Raw genomic sequence first — 13,393 nt, forward strand, 5'->3', positions numbered from 1 at the left:
AAAAATCTCTGGAGTTTTGCTCTAGTCAGTTATGACATGGGGATCTACAGAACGATCTGTGGCCCATAAAACAGTAGGAGTCCACTTCCCTGCCCTTCCTGGGACCTGTAGCGTGGCCTTCCAACATTTAATCTTTTGTCTTTTGCCCTGACATCAGTGCAAGGCCCCTGATGGAAGCTGGGTGTATAGAGGAAGCTGGCTTCATGAACCCCAATGAGAAGGACACTGTATGATTTATTGTTTTACCCTCATCCTCTATAAGAATAGTTTCCAGGACGCTGTGCCTCAACTGGGTTTACACCAAGCCTCTATCCAGCTGGGTCGCTTTCCCCTTCTTGTTTCATTGCCACTGATGCAAATACTGTATTTGACTCTGGATTTCAAAGTGGCTCCCCTAGCAAAGCACTTTACTTCCTCTTCGTAATTGTAGAGACTGACATTTCAGCTTAGGGAAGGGGGATACAACCAGTAAGAGCTGAGTAAAACTGTTCCGTGTGACAATACGAGTTACCCATGCCAAGCCCTCAGCGAGGCATGCTATTGACATTATCCCAGCTTTGCTAAGTTTCTGCAAGGCACGTGCTATAGTCCCTGTGTTATAGATGAGAAAAGGTGAATTAACTTTTTAAAGTTCCCACAGACTAAACTGGAGAGCTGGGCTTCACATCTAGCCCTATCTGACCCCAAAGCCCAGCCCATGGTCTTCCCATCACAACCAATGCCTCCTCATTATCTCAGTTTCCAGCAAATAAAATCATTTTAGCCATCAGTTTGAGTAACTCTGACCATCATCTACTGGGGCATATTTCTCTGGGCTATAGGAACAGAACTTAAACTAAAAATATAATCTGTCATAAAACCTACCTAGCTGATTTCTTTGGGACTTTTTTGTTTTCTTTCATTTGCCTGTACATAAACCCTCCTTATTTTTTAAGGAGATACCTCACACCTTCAATTCTTTGTGCTTTCTGCTTATTTAATGATTGTCAACACCATGTTCATCCTGAAACCAATTGCAATCCATGTCCACTAGGGGTCTCTGTTCTGAAGCTGCTGTATCCACATTTATAGAACGGATGCCGTTATGATGTGCACGTTATACACACCCATGCCATGTGAACACATGTATTCCTCTTTGTTATACGATTTAGCTGTTTGAGTTATGTCCAGATGTGCTTCTAGTTTGGCAGGCTTGCTGTGACTATCACAGCATTGGGCTTCAAACATAACGCTCTTGCTCTTAAATCTTGCTTCACAGTAGAAATAACACGGGTTCTGAACCTTTAGAAGCATTATTAAAAATAAACAGAGTAGGATATTTCTAAATATTTTTTTTGAGTCTGTCTGAAATAAGATGAAATGAAAATGGGAGATATTACTTTGTAATTTGAGTCTTCTGTAAAAATATTTTTGAAGGTTACGAAAACCAAATTTTTGTTTGACGCTCAGGCCTAACAGCCTTCCTGGAATCCTATGCGCAACGACGAGCAACTTGATAATGGCAGAAGGAAGCTGTACTTGCTCCTCTGTCCTTGTGCTCCCTTGGAAGGCGCACTCTACTTAATAAAAGAAGCTATCCGAAGACTAAAGCCTGCCCGAGGAAACCAGTTTCCCACTATAACTGGAGACAGGCTTCCATGTAACCTCATGATACATACCAAGACTGACAGCAACTTCATCTAGGGAGATGGTAGTTTTCTCAGTTGACAAGGGATAACTTGGATAGCGAGCTAGAAACTTCTGGCACAGGAGTCCTAAACTTTTCTGCTTTCTGCTTGGCCTTCGCTTTTGAAATACGTCCATAGCACTGTCCCCAACATCAAGCTACAGAGGGTAGACAAAAGGGAGGGAGGAGATGTCATCGTTAATATCCTAACGGAGAAATTGCAATGGCCAGAATTGGCAAGTTGGGGGACATCCTAATCCATACTTACAGATGCTACTTAAAATACATTTCCTAATCGAATTTCCTTAACATTTTTTTTACCTATTGCTTTCTCTGGACTTATTTTTTTCTCCTTGGCAATTTGAGGCTGAGTCTACTGGTTAAAAGCTTAAAAAAAATGAACAACACAGTCATTTATAGGTTGCTACTCTCTTGCTAAGAACGTGCTCGTTGGACAGTCAAGATCAGCCTCACCAGGAGCTTGGCAGAGACATAAAATCAGGCCTCCTCTCAGACCTGATCTATTAGAATCTGTCTTTTCATAAGATGCTGGGTGATTTCTATTAACATGAAATTTGAGATGCACTGGCCACTGTGTCATCAAACTTTTATTTTTTTACAGTTGACCAAGGGTTGACAGAACTGAACAAGGGGAGCAAAATCTTATTCTTCCTTATTTTTTCTTATTGTAAGTACAGTAAACTGGTGGCCTGTCTCGACAACCCACATCTCAGTTCCAGTCCTGAGAAAGTAAAAGGTTTTTCAATGACCATATTCAAGGAGAAAAGTGATCCATTATCTCAATAGCCTCAGAAAAAGCATTTACTAAATTGAACACCCATTCATGATTTTTAAAAAATGCCCTTAGAAAACTAGGAATGAATAACTTGTTTAATAAAGTGTAGCCATAAAAACCCAACTGCAAACATCTGTCTTAATGGGAAAGAAAACCTTGGAAGCATTCTCTTAAAATCAGGAAAAAAACAGTAAGGACGCTCCTCTTCCACAACATGCTGGAGATCCTAGCCAGTGCACGAGGACAAGAAAAAGAAACCAAGGTACAGAAATTGGAAAACAGCAAATAAGCAAAACTTTCACTCTGCAGAAGACATGATTGTTTACATAAAAAACTCAAAAGAATCGCAGACAAATTATTAAAAATAGTAAGAGAATTTAGCAAGGTAAGACAAGACTCTGTATTTTGAAAAGTCAGCTGCATTGCTCTACAATAATAACAGAAAATGAATTGAAAAGATATGATTTATAATAGCAATAAGAATGATAAAGTTTTTAGGAACAAGTCTAGCAAATATTTGCATAAAATATTAAAATTTACATCTTTAAGAAACAGACTTAAAACTTAAGAGAAATATACTTACAATATTCATGGATGGGAAGACTCACTATAAAGAGGTTACTTCTCTAATTAATTTACACACAATGCAATTACAGTTAAAATCCAATTTAAAGTGCATATGGAAGAAAAAAGGGCAAAGAATAGTCCACACACTCTGAAGGAAAATAAATTCACATTCTTGTTTTACCTGATATGAAGGCTGATTACAATGTGGTGTTGGTATGCAGATGGACAAACTGACTAATGGAACAGAAAAGAGCCCAGAAAACAATGGACAACCAAATGAAACATTGACATATGACAGAGTGGCATTGCCAATTCCGGGGAAGAGGAAGGACTGAATAAGTGATACAGGGACAATTGATAAGAAGCAACATAAAGGGAAAAGATGGACACCAAATTGAAACGTAACACGTATAACTGATAAAGGTTTAGTTTTATAAATATATGATAAACCCTACAAATCAATAAAAATTAGCAAAGATCATGAACAGGTATTTCACAGAAGAGGAAAAAGCACGGTGGGAAGTAAAGATGTAGAAAGAAACTTAACCTCATTAGTAACCAAAGAAAAAGCAAATGAATACCACAGTAATATATAATTGTACAGCTACTAGATTGGCAGAAATAAGTAAATTTGAGAATTTCAAGTGTCAGAGAGGATGTGGATTAATATGTGTTTGCACATTACTGGCAGAAGCAAGCAGCACTTGGGAAAACAATTAGGAGTTATCTTGTGAGTATTTGAATATCCAATAATCTAGCAATTCCACCACTAGGTGTATACCCTAGGACAGTAGTTCTCAAATTTTTTGGTCATAGGATTCCTTTATATTCTTTAAAATTACTAAGGAATACCTTTTTAAAAAATTGGTTTTTTTATTACCTTTTGACAGACAATTTGGTCATATGAAATACACTAATCCCGTATTGTATGTAATGTTTTTGATACCCATGAATCAACCCGCTAACCCCCAAACCAGAATGCTATTAAATTACATTTGTCTACCCCACAGAGTAACCTCTCTCCTGAATTTGTTTTTATCATTTCCTTACCATTTTAAAATTACTCTATCACATATGTGTGTATTCCTACATAATATACTGATTAGATTTGTTTTGTTTGGGTTTTAGTTTTCTGGGACTTGCTTTTTTCTATCAACATACAGCAGGTCCATGAATAATGTCAATTAGTTCAAAAACCCTTTTTTTATAATGTTGATGAGATGCTGTAGGAATTTAACTCTTGTTTATATCAATTAGCCTATAGTAAAATCAGTTTTGTTATCTGTCGTTTTGCTTAAAATTGCAGAACCTATCAACAAGGTTAAGTGAGGGCTTACCGTACATAATTAAGATTCATTCATGTTCTTGCATGTAGCTATAGTTCTCTCATACTCATTGCTGAATGATAATCCATTGCATTGAATATACCACAATTTATTTATCCATTTTCCTGCTTGTAACGACTTGGGTTGTTGCCAGTTTGGGCTAATAGGAACTATACAGCTATGATATTCTTGTTATGATATTATGTCTCCTGGTGTACATAAACAGGAGTTTCTCTAGGGCAGTGGTTCTCAAAGTGTGATCTGATTTGTATTCAGTTACATGAAAGAATCTGTTAGTTTTACTACTGCAACAAAGATTCACTTCATTTTGTTAATTTCAAGTTGTAATTTGGGACATCTTTTTCTCTTCTCTCTTCCCAATTTATTCATTTTGGTAATTTTTATAGATTTAAAAATCCACCAAGATGAGGAAAAATGGAAGAGAAATAACATTCAAATCTGTGAGTAACTTTTCTTAGCATGTCTGGGAGAAAGTTTGACGGGAGAGTGAAAATAGTGACCACTGATTTTTTTAAAAAAGTATAGATGTGCTGCTTATTTAATAGCTCTGGTTCCCCATAGGACATGTAATTTAAAGATGACTTAACTATAAAGCTCCAAACCACATAATGAATATACATGAGAATAATGAAATTTTCCAAGTTAAAAATACCATTGTTTCCCCCGAAAATAAGACCTAGCCAGACCATCAGCTCTAATGCGTCTTTTGGAGCAAAAATTAATATAAGACCTTGTATTATATTATATTATACCCAGTCTTATCTTATATTAAAATAAGACCAGGACTTATATTAATTTTTGCTCCAAAAAGACGCATTAGAGCTGATGGTCTGGTTAGGTCTTATTTTCGGAGAAACACGGTATTTAGATTATTATTACCCTTTAAATTGGAGCAAAATTAAATTCACAGCAGCATTTAAAAAATACCAAATTCTCTCATTAAATCAAAGTTATTAAATATTATTATTTAAAAAAATTTATTTTTAAATGTGTACTGGTCACGGGGGTAACATAAAGACAAGAAAGCATTCATTATGAAAAATGAGATACAGGGTGAGAGTTCCATTTCAGCTACACATATATAAAGAATTTAAGTTTAATACTGCTTTTGTCCCAAAGTAGTTGAAATATTGATAATTCTATGATTTTTTTAATAATCAAATAAAAATAATTTTAAATTCCGTAAGAGCCCTTGGGAGCATAGCCTGTTTACCTGCAGAGAGTCTGTAAATGCATTATCCTTGTTCTCAATGGGTCTGAACAGCCCCTTTTTCTTCTCCCGGTCTCTTATGTCTGGGCTTGCAGCGCTGATGAGCATCTTCAGGTTAGCTGTGGGCGTCCATGGTTCTGCCTGTTGTCTGTCGACAAGCTTTACTGGAGTAATGGGATTCCTTTCTGGAGTGAAGATTTTTTGCTTCGATAAGTCAATCGGTTCATTTTTGATTGGAGTCTTTGGGGCCATCCTTGATGGATCAACAAATATATTTTCCTGTATTTTTAAAAAAGACCTTTTAGTAAGAACGAGAAAGGGCAGCTAAGAGGACACTTTGTTCCCACCATGAAACTACAAACAGACCTTATGTTCAGGGCTAAAAAATATTAGGATAGGACTGACGAAAACAGTGAGAAGGAAGCATGGCAATCAAGGAGAGTCTCCAATGAGAAGCTGCTTATAATCTGCTACTCCTTTTATGCTTATTTTTCATGGCACCTTTGAAAAAGCCATGAGTGTTATCTGTCACTGATGGATACTTGTAATAGGTGGGGATGAGAAGGGCAAATGTGAGTTAATTCCACATGCTCCTAAGTGTCATAATTTTTTTAAACTACGTACAAGTTTGCACTAACTAGCGAAGAGCATTATGCTTTTGTCGTTCAGTGTTCACCGTTGCTAATATAGCACTGAGCAGGACCGAGTAATGGAAGTGCACCCAACAAAATGCCACATTTCAAACAAACCTGCAGAGCTGTCTAATGTTATTCACTCACAGCAGTGCTTCTCAAACCATCCATGGCAAGGGACTAGAATTTTTTATTTTCGAATTCCCACATCCTGACATGTCATCTTACTTCACAGGACTCATATACAACCTCTACCCCATGTGACTTTCTACTTGAGTTTGCCAATCAAACTAATCTACGGCCTGTTCAACAAGAAAAGACCACTGATCACAGGCTTAGATGTCACGAGGGCAACAACAAATTGTTACAGAGGTTTCTAAGTGATTAAAACTCTCCAGTTCTGTTGTTTTTTTTGCAGCTTGGTAGTACTTTGTGGAGTACAGCCTGCCCTCAGATCACACTTTGAGTAAAACGTCTTTGATAATTGTAAGAAAAGATTAATGATGGGTCCATTATGTCCATCAGTCTGCTGTGAAAAAGGATTGTGTATAGAGAATCCACATTTGGAACTACCAAGTAATTAAAACAAATGTCTTTCCCCTAAAACCAGTTTTTGGCATTCAAAATCAGAAACATGCTGCTCTTCCTGTCGCACAATTCACCTCCAGGCAATAATGTTTTATATAATTATGAAGGTTGGTAAGTTAAATATTTGTCACTCCTTTTCCTGTACACATATCACTCTATTGCTACTGCATGCTTGGAGTTTGGCTGAGCAGTGGTTTGAAAAAAGTGCTTCCTTATAAATGAGCAACATGTGAAGAGGGAAAAGATTGTTTGGGAGAAACTGGAGTTTTTGTTAGTAAGCCAACTCTTGTTCCTCGGATTAGCAGAAGCTGCCAGCTAGCCATGGTGAGGTTCTATCCTAGTGTAACAGGAAGGAAGGGGGTGGGGATGGAAGTGACGGTTTCTCACGCCACAGCAGCAGTAAGCATCCAGCAGCAGTAAGCATCCAGTAAGCATTTCCTATGTGCCATACTGGGCATCTCATGTACTTAACATATATCAACTCCTCATCTAATCCCGTGACCTAGGTACTGTTAGTTTTTCAGTCTACGGATTTAGAAACTGAGGCACAGAGAGGTTAAATAACTTGCTGGAGGTCACATACAATCTCATTTGTATAAAAGTAACTGGAATGCAAAAAATAGCTGAAAGCAGGAGTTTCTGAAATTCTGCACCTAGAAATAAGCTTGTCCTGGGTGCAAATCAGGCAGAAGTTACCGTTTTTACAGCTCCAAGATAAAGTACCCAGCAGGCCCCACTAGCGTCTATGGGGAGGCAGAAGCAGTTCTGCACGCAGGCTCTAGGGCCAGTTTACTTGCCTCTGCTACTTATCAGCAGTATGAAGGAGGGCTCGTTCTCGCTCGGCACTAGACTTTAATTCTCTCAACTGAAAATGAAGTTCATAAAAATACCAACCACACGGGTTATGAGAATAGTTCCTGACAGGCCATGAAACTTAGCTATTATCTCTCCCCCTTTCCCATGCTTTATGACCATTCATCCTGATGATCAGAGCTAATATATTTAACTTCCTGGTTGTATGTCTTGTCTCATTAACGAGGCTGTGCACTTGTGGAGATCAGGGAGCAAGTGCCACATGTCTCATTGCTCACACTGTTTGGCGTAACGCCTTGTCCCTTATAAGATGTTCAGAGAACATGGTGCCTTGATTATCTAGTTATTTGAAAAGGTATCCACACAGTAGAGGGTGTGGCCCAGGCTTCTCTACTTTCCATGGTACCTTACTTTTTCCCTACTGAGGAGCAATTCAGATGGATTATTTCCCTCCAACACTTTGTTATAGTTTCACTACAGCTTATGTAATACAGGTGCACCTCGACTTATGATGAAGTTGTGTCCCAATAAACCAATTGTAAGTTGAAAATATTATTAAGTCAAAAATGCATTTAATATACCTATCAACATCGTAGCTTAGCCTAACCTACCGTAAATGTGCTCAGAATACTTGCATTATAGGGACGTAACCCCATCGTAAGTTGAGGAGCATCTGTAAGCGCCTTCTCTTCTCACCAGAAGCAGGAGACACAAATGGGTATTTTGTAGACATAATGGGATGTGAAAACATGAAACATAATATCCAAAAATGCCAGAACACAGTGAACTGCAGAGTATTGGTTGTTTACCCTCATGATTGCTGGCTGACTGGGAGCTGCGGCTCCCTGCCACTGCCCAGAACCACAAGAAAATTCTGCCGCATATCACTAGCCCAGGGAAAGATCCAAATTCAAAATTTGAAGTTCTTTCACACCATCATAAAGTTGAGTGATCATAAGTTGAACCATCATTCAGGACCATCTGTACTTAAAGCCGGGGAGTTAGGTTACTTGGTTGATTGTGACTGCATCACACTTCCACAACAAAAGGAAAAAAAAAAAAAGCCTGGTAAATTGTTTTACAAGGTCTCAGGTGAGCAGAAAAGTCAAATGCTATTGAATTGCACCCTGCTCCATCCATGTGTCTAGCCTGCAGTCCAGACGCTGTATAATTCGGTGGAAAGGGGATTAGCATGAGAATTCAGAAACCTGGTTTTTGTCTCAGCTCTGTATCTTTTTGCTACTGGACAAACTGTTCATTCTGTCTGGGCCCAGGTTTCCTGATCCATAAAATAAGGGGTTCAGACTAAAGTTTCTATCTGCAAGGCTTTCCAGCAAGGCCGTCCAGTTTTGTGGTGGATGCTGAAATGCACCCAGACCTCTGCAGGAATGAATGACTCATTGTTGCAGCTGCTGGAAGTAATGCCAACAAGAAGCCTCTTCTCGCCTTGGCTGAGGAGGGCTGCCTCATCTGGGCTCAGGCCCCTCCCCGGGTGGCCTTTTCTTCAGTGGCTGGTAGAGGTAGCACTGACACGTATGATTGAGAGCCTGGCCCCTTCATCCTGACTCAGGACTACTCCGAGGGGTCATCCTAGGACTCCCTGTAGGGTGAACTCAGACTTCTACTGAGACCGTTGTAGATGTGTTTCTCCCTCTGCGGGTCTGCCTGCCCTTCCACAGGCACTGATCCTCAGAGCACTCCCTATAAACCTCCTGCACACTAAGCTCCTTGTCAGATCTGCTTGCCAGGAAATCTAAGCTGCAAAACCCTGGAAATCACTTCCTCCTTTAGAGAGAGCCTGGAGAAAGTAACCCATGAAACAGGTTCTCCAGTTCTCATATGTAAATGGAGGTAACACACCTTGGCTTACCCGCCATAGAGTTGCTGTGAGGAACAGATCAGATAATGAAAGTGAGATCATTTGTACTCTGTGAAGTACTATACAAATGTTCATGGTTATTGTTAATTATACCGGCATTACAACCATGCTGTATGCTCCCACAGAAAGGGCTTTGTAGATAAAAGATCTGGGTTTCAGTCTTGCTTCCGTTTCAGATACAGCTTTGGTCATGTTAATATATACAGTCATCAGCCTTGTCACGGCCCTGGGCACTATTCTGCCAACTGCTTTTCGACTTCCATCTCATGCAGATTCCAAATTCTGCCCCAAGAGTTCACTCGCATTTCTTAAACTTGCCCGGCACTTTATCACATATGAGCTGTTGCTCACACCATCACTTGGTCTTTACTGCTATTGGCTAAGCTCTGCCCATTGAAACCCTACCTATTAAGGCTCACTGCAAAGACAGGCTAGAAAGTGTCTCCCACTAGCTATTGACTAACAACTCTCCGTTCCTTCAGAGCACACTTTCCAGAATGAGTAATCCACACTGAGGGGATTCCCCTGCCCACGTCCCAGGGGTTCTTCAAACTATCAGTGTGTTCTGATCCACTGCTTCTCACTTAGGTCACCTCTCAGGTGCCAAGGCAACAACACAATACCTCACGTGACCTCACTGCAGTGTTTAACACTGTTGACTGTTCTTTGCTCTATAACTGTCAGTCCTTCTGAGATAACACTGTTTCTGTTGGTTCTCTTCCTACTTCTCTGACTGCTCTGTCTCAGTCCCCTTCACTGGTTCCTCTTTTCCATGCTTACAAACCTCAGACCTCTGCTCCTCTCTGTTTGCTCTCTTTGGGGGTAGTTCACTACTCTTTTGTACATTGCTTTAAAACCAACTCCCAAGTATGTATGTTGATAACTCCCAAGTTTGTGCCTGGCACCTTCCATGAATTCCAAAGTCAGGCAACCAGTGGCCACCTACACATATTTATTTACCTGTAATGACACAGGTACAGGTACCTATTTCAAACTGAACTTACCTTCTTTCTTAACCACTGCACAAATGAATGACCTTCAAAGAAAACTTGTGCCCACCAAGTCTAGGTGTTGTCCCCAAATATACCACATTCATTTCTACTTCTTTACTAGTTCCCTTCCCCTCTACTTGCCTATGTCTTAACCTTCATTCCTTCAAGTTGTAGTTCAAGTGTTTTCGCTTCCACAAAGCCCTCCTCACAGCTCAGTCCTTACTGTTCACCTTCCTCCCAAATCATCCATTTTCTATTTCTGTTGTGCGTAAATGCATTGCAAACAACTTACAAGGCGTTTTGTTTATAATCCCACAACTGGGCACAGTAAATTTGGGTAATGAAGTTGAAAACTCCTTTACGTTTTAAAGAAAGTTTCTCTATGAGTAGTAAGAAGATGTATGTATAATACAGTACTTATATAAGAGTTGTTGACCAGTCAAGAAAGATAAATGCTCTAAAGGCCAACTGATCCACAGGACACTGGAGCAGGCAGCCCTCAGAGGGTTTCAGGAAGGAACAACTTGGCACCACTAGCTTCTGGCCACTCTGGATCTATTGTACATTTCTTGAATGCCCACACCTCATGCTGTTGCTTCTGCCTAAAACGTCCTTCTTACTCACTCTTGTTTTCTTGTAGGTTGAACGTCCTCAGCCCAAAGGTTAGCGCCTTTGTGAAGCCTTCCAACTCCAACTAGACTCCCCATGAATTTATTTCTCCCTTCTCTGTTCTGCCGGGGTCTCTTAGTTCGCACTCCTATTATAGCACTTACCAAACCATAGAACAGTTGGTTAGTTTTACATCCGAGTCCCTGAAAGTCTCTCAGGTAACTGAGGGCAGGACCTGCATCATATTCATCTTTGGCCTGTCAGTTTGACTATAGTGTGAACAGTATGTGTTGCTGGGTGCCTTACAAAAACCCAAAGGGGGAAGTACAATTTATTAGCTCCGATTTATGGAAGAAAGAAACAGGCTTAACTAGGTTGGGAGACTTATTAAAATACTGTACCCCTAGCACCTGGAACATAAATATTTGTTGAAAGACTGAATAAATATGTATGTTTGAGGTTACATAACCAATAAATGGCAGAGCAGGAAATCAAACCCAGATCTCTCTGGCTCCGAATCCCAAGTTCTCACCATCCCTAGAAATTTCCCTTCCTTTATTTCACAGCAAAGTGAAAAGAGAGACAAAAGCCCCTCCTAGTGTCTGGGCAGAAGCATCTTGTTCTCCTCCCTTGCCTCCTCTTTGAGGCGAAATAATTCCTGCACGCACATTCCATTTCAAACATTTTAACCCCTTTCCTAGTCTATTTTGAGTCACTTGAGTTTTTCTCCACACCCATTAGAATGTGAAAGCTCAACTGGACATAGCACTTGCTGATGCTAACTAGGGTAGAAGTCCTTGTTGAAAACACTTGATAAAAAGTCATTGACCCAGAAGGAAAGAAGTGGACACTGATTTAGGCTTTACATAAATGTACACATATTCTTTCAAGGCTGTCCCATCCAAATTATAAAGGAAACAAAAAGTTTTGCTCTGAAACTCCAAAAGCCAAAACTCTGAATATATAAAGTCTGGAGATTTCCACCCTCATATGGCTTAGGTACTTTTTTTAAAAGTCCACTTTAAAACATAATGCTTTGGAGTGCTTCTTTTCCTAACAAAAGTAAATCAAATGCCAGGAGGAAAAAAAAAAAAAAAAAAACCTTGGAAAAGCATACAATTTCACACCTAACCAAAATTAATGGTTGTCAAATATTCTTCAAAGGTGCTTTGCAACCAGGCAGTTTCATTCAGAGTTGATGCTAAATCTAAAATGTAGACAAAGATCCTAGAGAAGTTCAATGCCCAAAGAAGTTGCTATGCTCAGATTTATATTCCAAGTTTCTAAATCTGAGCTTGTTATAGCTATTAGCCTTTGCCTAAAAATGCTTAGATGTTCGCTACTAATAAGCTATTACACATTTTCAATAGGGCACTGGTTGGTGAGTGTAACTGTGCTGATGTGTGTATGGTGATAGTTTAGATATTGCTATGGCCAGTTTACTTGGTAATATTCCTTGAAGACACCACCAGGGCCTTACAAATCACAACGGGTGTAAAAAAGGCGAGATGACTCAGTGCAAAACCAGACCAGCAGTGGTACTGTAAAATAGTAAAAGAGTATGTTGGTGGGCTTATCTCCCTATATGCCTGTAGGTCACACTCCTGGGTGAATGAAACAGCTTCTAGGAGCTGATTAATGTGTATGAAGAACATTTCACAGCATTTTAATAATCCAGAATTCACAGCAAAAAAGAGTCTATTTTCCAGGCAACTGAGGCTTAACATTCCTGCACAGCATTAGCTAATTCCACTTTTGACAACAAGTATTACAAATTTTTTATTGCAGCGTCCTGCATATCTTTGAGTCATATAAATTGTTTCCAACACTGCATCTAACCCAGCCCCTTTCCACTGCACAGTAACTGGGAAACTCAATAAGTTTGGATGCTTCCATTAAAAAAGTATATTTCTATAATGTTCATCAAAATTAATTAGGTATATAAGACAAATATAAGTGGCATATTGAAACACTTAACTGAATTAGACATCACCATCCTAAATATGTTAGAGCTTAAGGTACTTAAGTGCACTTACTTACCTTTTGTGCATTTTCCCCATCTTCAGTTGCAAAATCTAGTCTGGGCTGCCTGGGGTTGATCAGGTCTTTTAGTGTTAAACAATTCACCTCCATCTGTAATGCACAATTACATTAGAAAATGATTTTACAATTGGATGTTTTCTCCTCCAGCCAAAATATCTATTACTTGTTCGTGAACATGAACTTCCCCTCCCTAAATTGATCCTGGGAATTTCCAGGAGCGTAAGCCACCCCCAACTCTAAAACGCACATGAA

At 39.4% G+C, this 13,393-nt stretch overlaps 1 protein-coding gene across 1 annotated transcript in view; it reads right to left on the reverse strand.

Moving 5' to 3' along the window:
• The window catches only part of E2F7 (E2F transcription factor 7), a 38,133-nt gene that overhangs the window by 24,021 nt on the left and 719 nt on the right, over positions 1-13,393 (reverse strand). Inside the window, exons 2-4 of the mRNA XM_019755019.3 lie at positions 13,139-13,231; positions 5,589-5,864; positions 1,659-1,824 (exon numbers count right to left, since the gene is read on the reverse strand). Of these exons, the coding sequence (XP_019610578.3) occupies positions 1,659-1,824; positions 5,589-5,864; positions 13,139-13,231 (535 nt within the window). The remainder of the gene's footprint in view (positions 1-1,658; positions 1,825-5,588; positions 5,865-13,138; positions 13,232-13,393) is intronic.

This window comes from Rhinolophus sinicus, chromosome 1 (genome assembly GCF_057876585.1).
Source record: "Rhinolophus sinicus isolate RSI-liver-muscle chromosome 1, RSI-T2T, whole genome shotgun sequence".
NCBI lineage: Eukaryota > Metazoa > Chordata > Mammalia > Chiroptera > Rhinolophidae > Rhinolophus > Rhinolophus sinicus.